At 42.9% G+C, this 14,488-nt stretch overlaps 1 protein-coding gene across 9 annotated transcripts in view; it reads right to left on the bottom strand.

Moving 5' to 3' along the window:
- Window positions 1–14,488, bottom strand: part of TRIO (trio Rho guanine nucleotide exchange factor) — a 371,525-nt gene that overhangs the window by 19,448 nt on the left and 337,589 nt on the right. For all 9 annotated transcript variants that reach the window (XM_030856581.2, XM_060295665.1, XM_030856580.2 and 6 more), the window contains 9 exons: window positions 10,260–10,408; window positions 9,072–9,138; window positions 7,399–7,502; window positions 5,817–5,886; window positions 3,550–3,639; window positions 2,856–2,948; window positions 2,082–2,132; window positions 1,763–1,840; window positions 570–761 (listed from right to left, as the gene is read on the bottom strand). In XM_030856581.2, the coding sequence (XP_030712441.2) occupies window positions 570–761; window positions 1,763–1,840; window positions 2,082–2,132; window positions 2,856–2,948; window positions 3,550–3,639; window positions 5,817–5,886; window positions 7,399–7,502; window positions 9,072–9,138; window positions 10,260–10,408 (894 nt within the window). The remainder of the gene's footprint in view (window positions 1–569; window positions 762–1,762; window positions 1,841–2,081; window positions 2,133–2,855; window positions 2,949–3,549; window positions 3,640–5,816; window positions 5,887–7,398; window positions 7,503–9,071; window positions 9,139–10,259; window positions 10,409–14,488) is intronic.

Genomic DNA, 14,488 nt, shown 5'->3' with positions numbered 1-14,488 from the left:
GGTACATGGGGATGACCGGGGGTTTAACTAGTAGCTTAAACAGTTAACTAGAAAGGTTAACCTGCTGGGACCTCAGGCCTCCTCTGTCTCACCTTTGGTTTGTCCCCTTTACAAGACTCAGGGCCATTTGCAGTCATTTTATTTGTCTTTTTCTTCTATCAGAGAGCAAGCCAACCTACCTTGTCCATCCCTACAGCCCCTGCCCAGCTCTGAGGGCAGAGTAGGTCCTTGTTGAATGGAGAAGAGAAGAAGACCCTGGGTAAGCTATCCTCTGAACTTAAATAATTTTACATGGTCCTAGAGAAGACGGAGCACAAAAACTAACCAAGATGAGGTCTTCTCATTATGGTAAAAATGAATGCTGCAGCCACATGTGTAAGACGTCAGCCACTGGGGAATACAGACCGTAGACAGATGGAGTGAATTTAAAGGTTCTGAAACGTATTAGAAAATTCTCTAAATATTTAATAAACTGAAGATCAGGACATGTCATAATTAAGAAGGAGACAGTTTATCAGCACGATGGGTACATGCGTTAACCCATGAGAAAACAGGCAAACACAAGTTACCTTGATACTGTTCTTAAACAGGAATCCTGGCACGGAGAAGCCCTTTTTTTTATCGAGCGGCTCACTGAAAATGACGATCTGCTCAAAGAGGAACACCCGCCTCTCTTTGCATCGAGGCAGAAGCCCCGTGTCTTGGTCCGTGACCAAGAACGTGTCCTGCAAGAGCAGCTTGCCCTGGGCAACAATTTTACCCTAGAACACGGAGAAGGGGGCAAAGAAATAGGAGAAGAAAACATTGCATTCGAAGTTAAGACATAGGAAGTTCTGCTTTTTGTTTTTTAGCTTTCCTCCCACAGAATGCTACATTTTAAACATATTTTTCTTGTCTTAATTTATACAGCATAAACATTTCTTTCACTAAAATGAGGTCTTAGCTCCAAACAGAAAAATCATCTAAATAAAATTCTTGGCAACCTCTGTGTAAATCACTGGCCTCAGTTACAGTCAAAGACTGAAAGTGGATCTAAGGATCTAGTTCACAGTGGACGAATGCTTCTCTAGGTGCGGTCCGCGGCCCGGTGGCACCAGCACCCCTGGCGGGACCCGCTCACAAAAGCACAGGAGCCTGGGTTTTCAGAAGCTCTCCAGGAGAGCCTGTGTGTGCTTTTTGGAGAACCACAGCACCAGCACGTTAAACCCAAATCTCTAGCAAAACAGTAGGCAAGAAAAGTAAAACCTTCCCGTCTTCTTACTCAACAGTCAAATTGAAAAAAAAAAAAGAAAGAAAGGCTTCTGGTTCTGAATATCTTTAGGATACTAATAGGTAATATGTAATCTGAGTAGACTGTCAACTCATAGAAAAGTCTGTAGGCTAACGATGAGCACAGTGACCCTGGGGTCAAACTCCCAGGCTGACAGACGACAGAAGGACGGGCCCCCTGCTTTCCACTACGCCTCATGCCAGGGAAGGAAACTCCGCTCCTGCAGCAGCACAGGGCCCAAGAGACAAAGCAGAGTCCTGCCTGTTCCCGCCACAAGGCGCTGGGCTTTGAGCAGAGGAAGGTACCCCCCCAAAGCAAATCAAATGCACCAAAAGAAGGTGAAAGAAAATATCAATCAGGTTGAAGGACGGTGAGAGACGCCAGAAAACTAAGCAAAAAGGATCAGCTTTCTCCAGGTGGAGACAAAGAATCCGAGACCAAAGAAAGTGATGGCAGCCAGAGGCCGAGGTTAAAGAAGAACAGCCGCATTACGTCAAATCCTTGCAGCCGCCCGACGTTCATCATGTCGTTGCAGCGCTTGGGGACGATGCACATGACCTCCACGGCTCTCTGCGGGGTGGGGTGGGGGGAAAGCAGAGTGAGCGTTCAGTTCCAGAGGGCAAGGCTGGAGCGCTAACCCTCAGATGCCGCTCCTCCATCAGTTCCTCCCCGTTCCCGCCCGCTGGTGCGCAGAGGGCACATCCGGGGCTGGGTAGACCCGCCATCACCCCCCGCCCCCCCCCCCCCCAGGGACAGGCTGGGGATGAGCGGGGATTGAGAAGGGAGCCCAGGGCCCGGGGGTGTTAAGTACCTCTAGTTCCGACGTATCCAGGCTGGCTTTTTTGGAATACTTGAGGAAGTCCTGCAAGGGAAATGGAGAGAAGGGCATGACAAGGGTGATGGTCGCACAGCAGTAACCTTTTTGATCACGTGAGACGCCAGGCGCTGGCTAATCCTCATTTTTTCCTCCCAGTAACACAAAGAAAAGGTATCCTTTTGTGTATTTCAAGGCACAGTAGAGCAAAGTCAGACCAGATCTATCTAAGCGGGTCATGGTTCCTGTTTCACTCCAAGACAAGCGCTCATCTCTCTTTACATCCAGGTTCTAAGTTTTATACATGAAGGAATCTCAACACCTCTAACAGTCACTTTTATGGTGGAAAATGGTGTGACTTTGTCTTCAGTGGTGCTTAGGAGTTTGAACCAATCAAGGGCCACTGCTGAGCCCACAGAGAGGAACAGGCAGGGATTAAATATTTGATTTCATCTGGAGCCCCAAGAAGATCAGAAGATACGTAAGGTGGATAGAGCCCAAGACAGCTCATTGGTATTCAAGCTCTGTGGTGGGGAAAAGGCTCACTTTCACGGACCTTTGGCTCAGAACCTGATGTAAATGACAGTGTAAGGTGTCTTATTAAAGTTTTAAAAATTTACTCAAATATTACAAATCAGAAATGACAAGGCTGCTTCGTATTTTTTATAGAAAAGATTCCCGTCACCTGCCAAGCCCTTCCATCCCCTCACGAGTCTTGTCCTCCCGCCAAACGGGCTCCTGCCCCCAGCACGGGCACCGGCAAAGCCTCACCTTCAGCAGCAGCTGGTACTTCATGATTCTCTGCACTGGTTTGATCAGCAAGTCTGTGAGCTGCAGCCTGTGGCCGAGGCGCTGCTTTAAGTCCTGTGGTTTCAAAGTAGAAAGAAGGATCGTAAGTTTTGTCTTTTAAAGTCCCTGTAACTGTCAGAAATGCTAACTAACTACACTGCAGTAGAAGTAACTACTTCTAGAAAAGAGTAAAAAAGAGAAAAGATGCCACGCTGCACACAACCAACAAGTGCTGTGCCTTCGCTCAGAATGTCCGAGTTTGACACTGAAAGATTTCTGAGCTGTTTTTCAAAAGCGTCTTTAATGCTTGCCTAAAATGGCCTTCTCTCAATTGCTTTCTTTTATTCATACAAACAAATATTTTATTTCTAGGCTAAAAGTCTAGATCATGAATTATTCTGAATTTGAAATGAGCCTTAAGTTTGAAATTGATTCTTAAAACCCCATATTTTAACCATGACCCCAGTCCTCTGAATACTAAGGGATACGATCACAGCTTGAATTTACACTCATTTCTCTGATTTATAGGAAAGAAATACAGGTTCAGAACTCATATAACTGAGGCTAGATTTCCTGAGGATTGCTTAATGTCCTGGGAAACAAATGATATTTCAGTTTTTTGAAATCAACTGTAACAAAGGATTCAGAAATACTTTGTTTGTAACTTAGGTCTTACCTCAAAAAAGGTATCGATGTATTCTGAGACAATGTGCTCAGACTTTGGTTTATTTTGACAATAAACTATGTACATGTGCAACCTTCTCTCCTAGGAATGAAAGGCACACAGATGGGTTAGAACACAGGTGCACATGCAAGTGTCAGCTCATTCATAAAGGAACGTTTCTTAAAACCCCATACTTCATCCAGCAAATACGAGAGGCAGTGAAAGGACACAGTTCTTAATGTTAAACGAAGAATCATTCTCCCCCTCTTCAAACCTTGCCAGTGGTCCCAGGAAGCCTGGCTCTTTTCAGGAGGTTAGAAAAACCACTTTAGTCTCAAATACTGAAGGCAGCGAGCCATCCCTTAATGCCCTGATCCTCAAAGTGTGGTGTGCACACCCCTGGGGTCCCTGAGGCCTTTCGGGGACCCATTAGATCAAAACTATTTTCCAAACAATACTAAGCTGTCATCTGCCCTTTCTGTTGCGCTACCATTTGTAGTGATGTGCAAAACCAGTGGTGGGAGAAACTGCTGGCATCTTAGCAAATATCTTTCACTGCTACACATGCCAGTTTCACCTAAGGATGTCCTTGATGAAGTGATAAAAATTCGTTGTATTAAAACTCAGCCATGGGGACTTCTCTGGTGGTGCAGTGGTTAAGAATCCACCTGCCAACGCAGAGGACACAGGTTCGAGCCCTGGTCCGGGAAGATCCCACATGCTGCGGAGCAACTAAGCCCGTGTGCCACAACTACTGAGCCTGCGCTCTAGAGCCCGCGAGCCACAACTACTGAAGCCTGAGCACCTACAGCCTGTGCTCCGCAACAAGAGAAGCCACCGCAATGAGAAGCCCACGCACTGCAACGAAGAGTAGCCCTGCTCACCACAACTAGAGAAAGCCTGTACGCAGCAACAATGACCCAACGCAGCCATACATACATACATACACACATACATAAATAAATACCAAAAAAACCCCTCAACCATGGATTATACATCTTTTTAACGTTCCTGTGACAAAATGCAGATCCTTGTGACACTTGTGCCATGTGCTACAGTAGTCAAGGAAAAGCCCTCGTGTGGCTGAGCCATGAGCTGAACCGACTGCTTGTTTTCATGGACCATTTTTACTTGAAAGAATGATGGACACAAACTATAATTATTTACACGTGGGTATCTGGTAGGCAGTTTCCTGAATATGAATAAAATAAGCCTGTCATTTCAAGGCAAACAACCTGCAATGTCTATTAATGATGAAAACTTGAGCTGTCAAGCAAACAATTACACTTTTGGAAAACATGGATCTGCTACCTGGAACTTGACGATACTTAAAGACAATACTTAAATACTTAAAGAACGTTGACAATACTCAATGAACAAATCTGATAATTCCTGATACTGTTTATTGAAATGTTTCAACATCTGGAAGATCTGTCTGAATCAGTGAACCAGAATTTACAATGCAGGATGTCACAAGCTGGTGCAGGGGTAAAAGAGCCTTTAAGTGTGAGACAGTTCAATGGCTTCTAGTGCAACAGCAAGAGAGAAGTTCACCAATGGGTTTCAGATTCCATGTTGCGACTAACCTTTAAGAAATTCTCACTTGTTGAGTTTTGATGTAGTATCTAAGAAAATTATCTATACTTATCAAAAAAGGCTATTAAAACACTCATCCCTTTCCATCCAAATATCTGTGAGGATGGATTTTCTTCATAAATTTTAACTAAAAAACACACTACAATAGGTTCAATACAGAAACTGATATAAAAATGCATCTGTCTTCTATTAAGCCAGACATTAAGGAGATTTGCAAAAATACAAAAATCCTGGTCACTAATTTTTTGAAAATATAGTATTTTTTCCTAGAAAAACCCCCAAACTTTTACTGTTAACATGCTTCTTTTAGATACACACAAAAATTTGGTTATTATATTAAACCCACTGCACGTCTCGATACATCACCACCTGCACCAGACACTTGGTTGCCTACAGACATCCCCAAATGTTCCTCCTTCTGGTCTGGCTCTGGTCCCCTTCTGACCATCCTGTACTGTTTGTGAACTGAACAGCCAACTGGGGCCAGGTGACTGGGAAAGCTGCTCATTCACGTGTAGAAGCAACGGGGGATTTTGAGCCCAACTCGCCGACACTGTACAGTCTGATTTTATTCTTAACGTAAGGACTTTTGTAACCCACACGTGAGTTCACCTTTAATCTGACAAGCCAATTACTAAATATGACAATACAGAACGGAATGTAAATAATGCTATTGTACTTACATGTTTAACAAAAAGGGATCCTAGTTTTTCTGGATCTTCAAGGCACTTCTCCAACTCTCCTAAAAAAAAGCTGAAACGAAAGGAGAAATATTAGAACCATTTCCAACTTGGCCTGCTAATTTTAGATTGAGATTTATATTTTCAAAATATTCTGTTTTGACAAAAACAATTGGGAAGTGTAAAGTATATGCTTAACAAATACAATACACACTGAAAACATTCTGTTAGGACAGAAAACAGAAAGAGACACAGGTTTACAAGGCAAGGCAGAGTGAGACATCCCTCGACTGGCAAACTTCCCTTCCTCTGGATAATCAACCTTTTTGTCTCACTTTGTTTTTAAATGACACAAACAGTAATATCCCATCTGAATATGGGGTAAAAAATAAATGTTTCAAAGCAATTGGTCATTTTTCTTTCTAAAAACTTGGTCCTCATACCTGTGAGTTTCGTATTCTTTCCATGGTAATTTTTAGGAGGCTCAAATTGGATAATAACAGATAAAAAATACTGAATGTTACCTGGGCTGGCTTTATAAAGTTTTCTCAAATATCATCAAAATCAACTTCTAGGTGACACATATTAGCTTCCACTAAGATCAGAATTAGGTATGCACAGAAACAAAGCAGCTGGGGACAACCACTCTTCACTTCTTCTGGGCCACAGTAGTTGGTAAGATGTATGCCCACCTTAATCATCACTTCCATATGTTGATATTTGTATCTGGTATTTTACTAACCTGCAAACCAGTACACCAATAAATGCTACATTGAACTGTGTTGCACTTGAGGATTCAATATCCCCTAGTTCTGCGCATACCACGGCAGACACCACGTTGCCGGGAGCAATTTCTCTGTCTGGTCGTCCCAGGAGCCTTGTGCTGTTTCCCCTTCCCTGTCACAGCTTAAAACCAGCCTTGGGAGCAGATGACTAGGTAACAGCACCGAATATCCTTTTTTAAAATAGGTTTCACTGTAGATTAGGACAGGTGTGGCAAGGTACTGGGATCAAATTTGATTTTCATGGGCAATCATGTCTACTTTCCCATTAAAGCTGACTTGAAAAAACTCTCTAACAGTAACTTGGATTTATTAAAGAGGTGGCTGCAATTCTAATTAGAAACGCTCACCGAGTCTCACTCTATGCAGATGTTATTCTAAGTGCTCTACATGTATTAACTCAGTCACTCTTCACAAAAGTCCCATGAGGAGGGTAACACCGTGACCCACGTTGTGCAGAGGAAAGGATGGAGGCAAAGAGAGGGGAAGCAAAGGGCTCGGGGTCAGGACCGTGCTGTGAACCCAGGCGGTCAGGCTCGGTGCCCGGGCTTCCAGCCTTCCCAACACGGGCAACCTGGATGGGTCCGCACAAAGAAGGTAAGAGACTTCCTCGTGCTGTGAAATGCAACCAGCAAAGGCCTCGGAACACCAATATTTCCTTTACACCAGCTACCTCCATGGGGCCACATAGGTAAGGAAATGAAATGAATCAACAAATATCCTTTCTCGTTCGCTTGGCGTGATGCAGTTTAGCGGGTGATGACAGACTGTCCACCAACGAGCATGGTATGCATTTTACGTACTCCCTGTGCCAGTCGTAAATCTGATGGATGTTGCCAAACACAATCTTGTCTTTGCCTTTCATGTCATCGGGAACGCCATCTTCTTTCATAAGTGCCATGTAGCCCTAAAATTAAATATTTAAAGATAAGATTATGTCATTGAACATGTTTGAATCAAGTAATGGTTTACTGATTGAGAGCCACAAAGGATAAAAAAGACATACGCACTGTCTTGTAAACTAACTATGTAAGAACAAAAATCCTTTGTGGGGCTTCCCTGGTGGCGCAGTGGTTGAGAGTCCACTTGCCGATGCAGGGGACACGGGTTCATGCCCCGGTCCGGGAAGATCCCACATGCCGCGGAGCAGCTGGGCCCATTGAGCCATGGCCGCTGAGCCTGCGCGTCCGGAGCCTGTGCTCCACAATGGGAGAGGCCACAACAGTGAGAGGCCCGCATACCGCAAAAACAAAACAAAACAAACAGAAAAAAACCCAACCCTTTGTGAAATGTGTCCTTAACTGGCCCTTGAAATACAGTTACATTCATTGACATGATTTTCTCCCTAAACTATTTAGCATTCAAAGATCAAAACTCTTCTGAGGAATTGGAAAGTTTAAATAAATGTAAATGGTTTCATAAAACAAATCATCTTGTCAGCTTGTAAAGATTAAATACTTGGCCAGAAGCATATTTCCTCTGTTCTCGGTACTGATCTGATATAAACAGATTTTCTTTTCTTTTTGGATTATTTACATAATTTGTTAAACACGGATTTAACAACATACTTTTCACAAACTGATTTTTAATAACAGTTGATTAACTGTGTTGCTAAAATGTGGTTTAAAACTTCTATATAACTTGAATGTGATTCAGCCTGTACAAGAAGCTCTGAAGTTTTCAAGTTACTGTTAGTAATGATTACAGACATGTCAAGCATGTTTAACCCTTTATGTTACGCAATTAACTGTAATAGCCATTACTTTTAATGGAATGTACATCCAAAAAGTATTGCCCTGTACATATTTGCAAAGTTGAAAGAATAAGTGATAAAGTTTTATATTATAAAAATAGCTGTTTGATAAGTTGAGTTTATTAATATGATTATGCCCTAAAGTTAATGGCAGGGACAAGCCTAGAGAGAGCCCTTGATTTAGTATGAAAGGCAGTGGTTTTGCTATGGGTACAAAGTGCGTATCAACTTCTGGTCAGTGAAAGTGGTGACATATTCGTTTTGTGCAAATGGCCTAGGGCGGCAGCCACAGACCAAGCTCTGAACCCAGGTGATTCAGGATGTAACTGAATCCATAGCTGGTCACATTGACTTTTCAACCAATGATGTCCTCATTTCTGTGGTGATACCCACTCTTGTAAAATAATTAAAGGCCAGATTTCCATATAAGAAATTCAAAGGTTGGAGATAATATTTACAAACAATTATAAAAAGAAGAGACTATGTCAAGAGGCACCATGCAAAAAAGAAGCCTTTAAAAAGTGAATACCAATTGTTGAGATAATTGGCTAAATTTTACTTTTCAGAAATATTTTGTTGGTTGTTGTTATTGTGTTTTGTTTTAGTCAAAAATATTTTTAAAGCTTTTGAGAAGGTATCAGCTTTCAACTGTCCTGTACAACACCCCCTGTGGCAACCCTCAGGGCGGATCGATACAGGTTATTACGTCTCTGAAACACACACCTCCACCACACAGCCGAGGTCCCGCACATAGTCACGTTCTGTCTCCACTAATTCTTGCAAAACGTAGCTGAAAAAAAGACAGAAAAAACAGCGTTTACCACCCACAATCCAAGGAATTTTCTGAATGAATTCATCCGCCCTTTTGCTTTCGTCAGGTCAGATTCTGCAGGGGCTGCTAGGAAGTGACCTCTCAAACTTGCACAACTGGATCTCCAATTCCTGTGTGTCTCCAGTCACTTACAGGTTCATGTGGGTGACCCACGGGTGCTGCAGAGGTCACAAGACACCTCGCATTCCGGGAATTCACAGCACCGGATTCTGATCACATGTATGAGGACCGAAAGCAGGACAGACATAACTTTGTTATAAAGGCAAGATGTAGGAAGTAGGGCTTTGGCTTGTTTGTGTTTTCATGATAAAGTCATTTTAAGCTTCGCTGGACATACAAAAGAAATTTAACTCAGATGTTTAAAGCCTTGGGTCTGATCACATCATTCAGAAGTATTTCTTTTCGTAAGGTTCAGTAACCGTTTAAGGCCACTCAGATAATAGAAGACAATTCCTTGATTGGTTACAGCAAACAACCTCAGTTGACCTAAAAAGGTTCGTTGGTTGGTTGGTTGGTTTGTTCATTCATTCATTCAGCCAACACTGGCCAGGCACCTCCTATGCACCCGATGCCACTCTAGGTGCTGGGATACAGCACTCAATAAAACCAAGTCTCTGTACTCATGCAGCTGGTTAAGTTTTTTCCTGTTCTCCAAATGCAATTTTAAACCTTCTGTAATATTCTTCAAGACTTTTTAACTGAAACTGAAAAGCTCTACCACTAAGGTATGTTTCAAGCTTTGGGGACTGCATTTAATTTTATGTTATCTTCTTTTTTCTTCACAACTATGTATATAATAGAAAGTATGGCTGTTTCTCACCAGAAGTGACAAAAAATATTCTTGTATCATTCTTATTTATAAATAAAGTATAATATACAAATAGAACAATAAAAGCTGCAGCTATGGCTTACTGCACCCTCTTGAGGTTCTGTACGTTTGCAAACAAACGTACAATCGCTCGGCAAGAGACCCTAGGTCTCCTCCTCGTGTGACTCAGAGATGAATCCCAGCCACAGCTTCGTAGGTGACAAAGCCAGGAGGGAAGCCACCAAACAATGACAATGAGAACATTTCTTACTGCCGTCTCTTTAAAGAGCTGGATTTCCTCTCTTCCATCTCATCAATGGGCGAGGAGGAGGACAGAAGGGAGTTGTCTGAAGGGTTGAAGGAGGGGCTGCTACTGTCTCCCTGGTCCACGAGGAGTGAGCTGGGACGATCCTCCAGCGCCTAGAAGAAACCAGATCGCCCGTCAGGCCTCCTGCCTACACAGCGCGTGAGGCTGAAATTAGGACCAGAAAATCTCATACGTCAGAAAATACAGAAGGCCTGATTACAACACTGTAGAGTCTATGTGTGTGAAATCACATCGTATTTAGCAACAAAACCCCCAGCATTAATTCTGAAACTGAGTAAGAGGGGCTGCACAAAAGAGGAGAGTTAGAATGAAAAGAATGGTGAATTCATATCCGTTCATATATTCTGTTCCTGGTTACCAAATAATTGGAAACAATACCACAGACTGTACCCATTTCAAATCTAGCCATTTTCTTTCCAGTTATATTCCTGTCACATGAAAGCATGACCATTTCAGAAGTGTGTGCAGTCGCCTCGTTCAGGTCGGTGTACCCAGACACACTGCCCACATTCCTGGCTGGTGGACCATGCAGCAACGTTAGCAAACCTGTTTTAATTAAACAGACTCATACTTCAGTGCACAGAGATCACGCAGCTAAAAGTAATCTCTATCTCTGACACTCACAACTTTCTTCTTCCTTAGTAAGTGGTTGCCATGCCAATCTTGAACACAACTTTTTTGGTGATCAATAAATCTGTGAGTTGAATATTGGTGACTTTTCTCCCTGGGTTAGTGTTATAATGATCAGCAACTGGTTCCTTTCTAATTGGTACCTATTAATTTTCTCTCTTAACCTGAATTCACAAAACTACCAGGGGTATAGGTGATAGTGCCTTTTTTAAAAAAATGAAATACATTTGATTTACAATGTCATGTTAGTTTCAGGTATCCAGCAAAGTGATTCAGCTATATGTTTTTTTTCAGATTCTTTTCCCTTATAAGTCATTACAAGATATTGAATAGTTGCCTGTGCCACACAGTAGGTCCTTGCTGTTTATCTATTTTAGATATAGAAGTATGTTCCTGTTAATCCCAAACTCCTCATTTACCCCTCCCCCCTACCTTTCCCCTTTGGTAACAGTAAGTTTGTTTTCTATGTCTCTGAGTCTATTTGTTTTGTAAATAAGTCCATTTGTATAATTTTTCAAGATTCCATATATAAGTGGTATCGTATTTGTCTTTCTCTGACTTACTTCACTTAGTATGATAAGCTCTAGCTGCGTCCATGTTGCTGCAAATGGCATTATTTCATTCTTTTTTTTTTAATGTCTGAGTAATACTCCATTGTGTATATATACCACATCTTCTTTATCCATTCATCTGCCGATGGATATTTAGGTTGCTTCCATGTCTTGGCTATTGTAAATAGAGCTGCAGTGAATGTTGTGGTGCGTGTATCTTTTCGAATTAGAGTTTTCATCTTTTCTGGGTATATGCCCAGGAGTGGGATTGCTGGATCATACGGTAGCTCTACTTTTAGTTTTTGAAGGAACCTCCACACTGTTCTCCATACTGGCTGTACCAATTTACATTCCCACCAACAGTGTAGGAGGATTCCCTTTTTCTCCACACCCTTTGATGATGGCTATTCTGACCAGTGTGAGGTGACACCTCATTGTAGTTTTGATTTGCATTCTCTGATAATAAGCGATGTTGAGCATCTTTTCACGTGCCTGTTGGCCATCTGTATGTTTTCTTTGGAGAAATGTTTATTTAGGTCTTCTGCTCATTTTTTGATTGTTGTTTTTTTTTTGATATTGAGCTGCATGAGCTGTTTGTGTATTTTGGAGATTAATCCCTTGTCAGTCACATCATTTGCAAATAGGTGATAGTTCTTTTAAATTTTTCAAAAGCACCCTGGCTGGGCAGAGATGACCAAAAGGTATTTCAGCAACTTAACGGGGAAAATGTGATTTACTTCTCTTCAAACAAAAGCCCAGTACAAACTACAAGAACACTTAATATTTCCTACCATATTAAAACCTCTAATGCTCGTCCTATTTCCCCCCTAAGAGTAACAGGCTGAAGCTGGCGCCATCACTGAGCACAGCTTTGAGAACACCAAGTCTGTTCCTGCAATCTTGTTCAAACCCATGGAGCTGTACAAACACACCAACTCCTGCTCTTAGTTATGAAAAACAGTTAAGGAACGGGGCTTGATGGGAAAGTAGCATTCTTATTTTTAAATAAATAGCTCTTGACCTCTAGTGGAAGCACACATTTCGTGGTAGCAGCAGGGCCTGGTCCATGCGCGTGGGTCCTGGAGGCCTTGGACAGGAGACTCAGGAGACTGGAGGCTGGAGGACGAGGGAGGGAGCAGCGGCTCTCTCCTGCCCAGATGTGCAAGGAAACAGCTGAAGCTCGTTAGCTTTAATTACGGTCACTTGAACGGTGAGCAAAGAGAGAGACAAGAAAGGTTCCAGATGGCCGCTCACGCAGAGGAGTGGGCGGAGAGGCCCCGTCTGGACCTGCCCCAGTGGCATCCAGGCTCCTTCCGCTGCCTCTCCTGGACATGCTGGTGTGGACCCCGGTGGGTGGCCAGGGAGGGTGCAGGCGCACCCCAAGGCTGCAGTCACGCTTGTGCCATCCACTCCTGGCCACCCAGCGGCTCTCCCACCAACTGTGCACGAGTGGAAAGGCTCAAAGCTGCCCCAGAGCTGGAATTACTGGGACTTTACATGTTCGGATGAATTATCTGTGGAACCTTCTGGGTTGGGTGGGTTTTTGTGGGTAGGTTCTTGTCAACTTTCCCTGTTTCTTAAATGAAGAGAGACTACCTGTGCAGACCTAGCTCTTCTGAGGTTAGTTTTGGTAAACTGATTTTCTTAAGAAACTGCCCATTTCATCCAGGTTTTCAAATTTGCTTTCAAAGCGTTGAACAAAGTAACATGTCATGATTGTTTCAATTCCCTCAGTTTATCTTTCCTTTGTAATTTCTTCTTTTGTGAATTTGGGCTGTTTTCTTTGGAAGGTTACCTGAAGTCCGTATGTTTTGAAAGAACAAATTTTGGGTTTTATTTCTTACTCTATTTTTCTGTTTTCCAACTCATTCATTTCTGCTTTTATCTCTGTGAATTCATTCCTTCTGCTTTTTTAAAGAAAATTTTGTTGTTCTTCTAATATCTTGAGCTACATGTTTATTTCATTGATTTTCATTCTTTCTTGTATCTCCCTTTATATTCAGATCAACAAAGAGAAGAAAACTCCAAAGTCAAATTCAGTCCCTGCAGCTGTCAGCCGCCATTGCCCACACCTTCCAATACTGATCAGGAACGTGGAGGTGGAGAGAGAGGCGAATTCCAAGGAAAGGTGTGCAGGGCGGTTTCTCCTTTTCAGACGGAATCCGCAGGTTCAGGGCGAGGAGAGTCAGTTCCCTGAACACACACCACACGACAGCAGGACACCTTCTCCCCTCGCCTTCCCAGTCCACTACACACACACATTTGGCGGGATAATGGTTCAGCATTCAAATCCGATCACGAAGTCATGAGAGCCTAAGAGACGGCCCTCAGGAAAACGAACAGGAAGACCAAGGAGCCACAGCACACGGGGAAATACGCAGGAGGAACTCAGAGTCATGGGGAGCATGACAGGGTGAAGGATATTAAAATGGTTCACTAGAGGTTTTAGTGACAAAAAGTACTTCCTGTTTGAGGATTAGTGACCAGAAACCAAGGGAGAGTTGTTTCCCCTGAAAAGAGGGCAGAATTTAGATTACATTCCATGTAGAATGAAGAAGAGATGCGCTCACCATAGAAAGCCTAAATATGGTTCTGCAACGGGGAGGGGAGGCACAAGTGAGCGCCCAGGTGGAGGGAACCCGGCTGGGAGCTTAAAAAACAGCAGTCGGTTTACCATCCCCTGTTTCCAGCTGAGAGATGGGCTCAGAGAGGCGGAAGCGGTCAGTAGGAGAGTCTGAACCCACACCTATCTGATTCCAAAACCTACGCCCTTTCCACTCTGCCAACAGCTTTATGCCCGTTAACTTCAGAAGAGACACAAGTGAGTAGAAATAAGTCAGTTTCAATGGATAAAGTTTAATTATTCAGAACTTAAAAGGGGGAGTAAAGCAGTAAGAGCTGAGAGACCAGCCATAGATCTCCTCTCCATCTGAAGTCCATCTGAATTAATTACACATGAATCTCAGCCCACTTACAATGTAATCCATTCAG

This window comes from Globicephala melas, chromosome 3 (assembly GCF_963455315.2).
Source record: "Globicephala melas chromosome 3, mGloMel1.2, whole genome shotgun sequence".
NCBI classification, from domain to species: domain Eukaryota; kingdom Metazoa; phylum Chordata; class Mammalia; order Artiodactyla; family Delphinidae; genus Globicephala; species Globicephala melas.
This window is presented reverse-complemented; position numbering and strand designations above follow the sequence as displayed.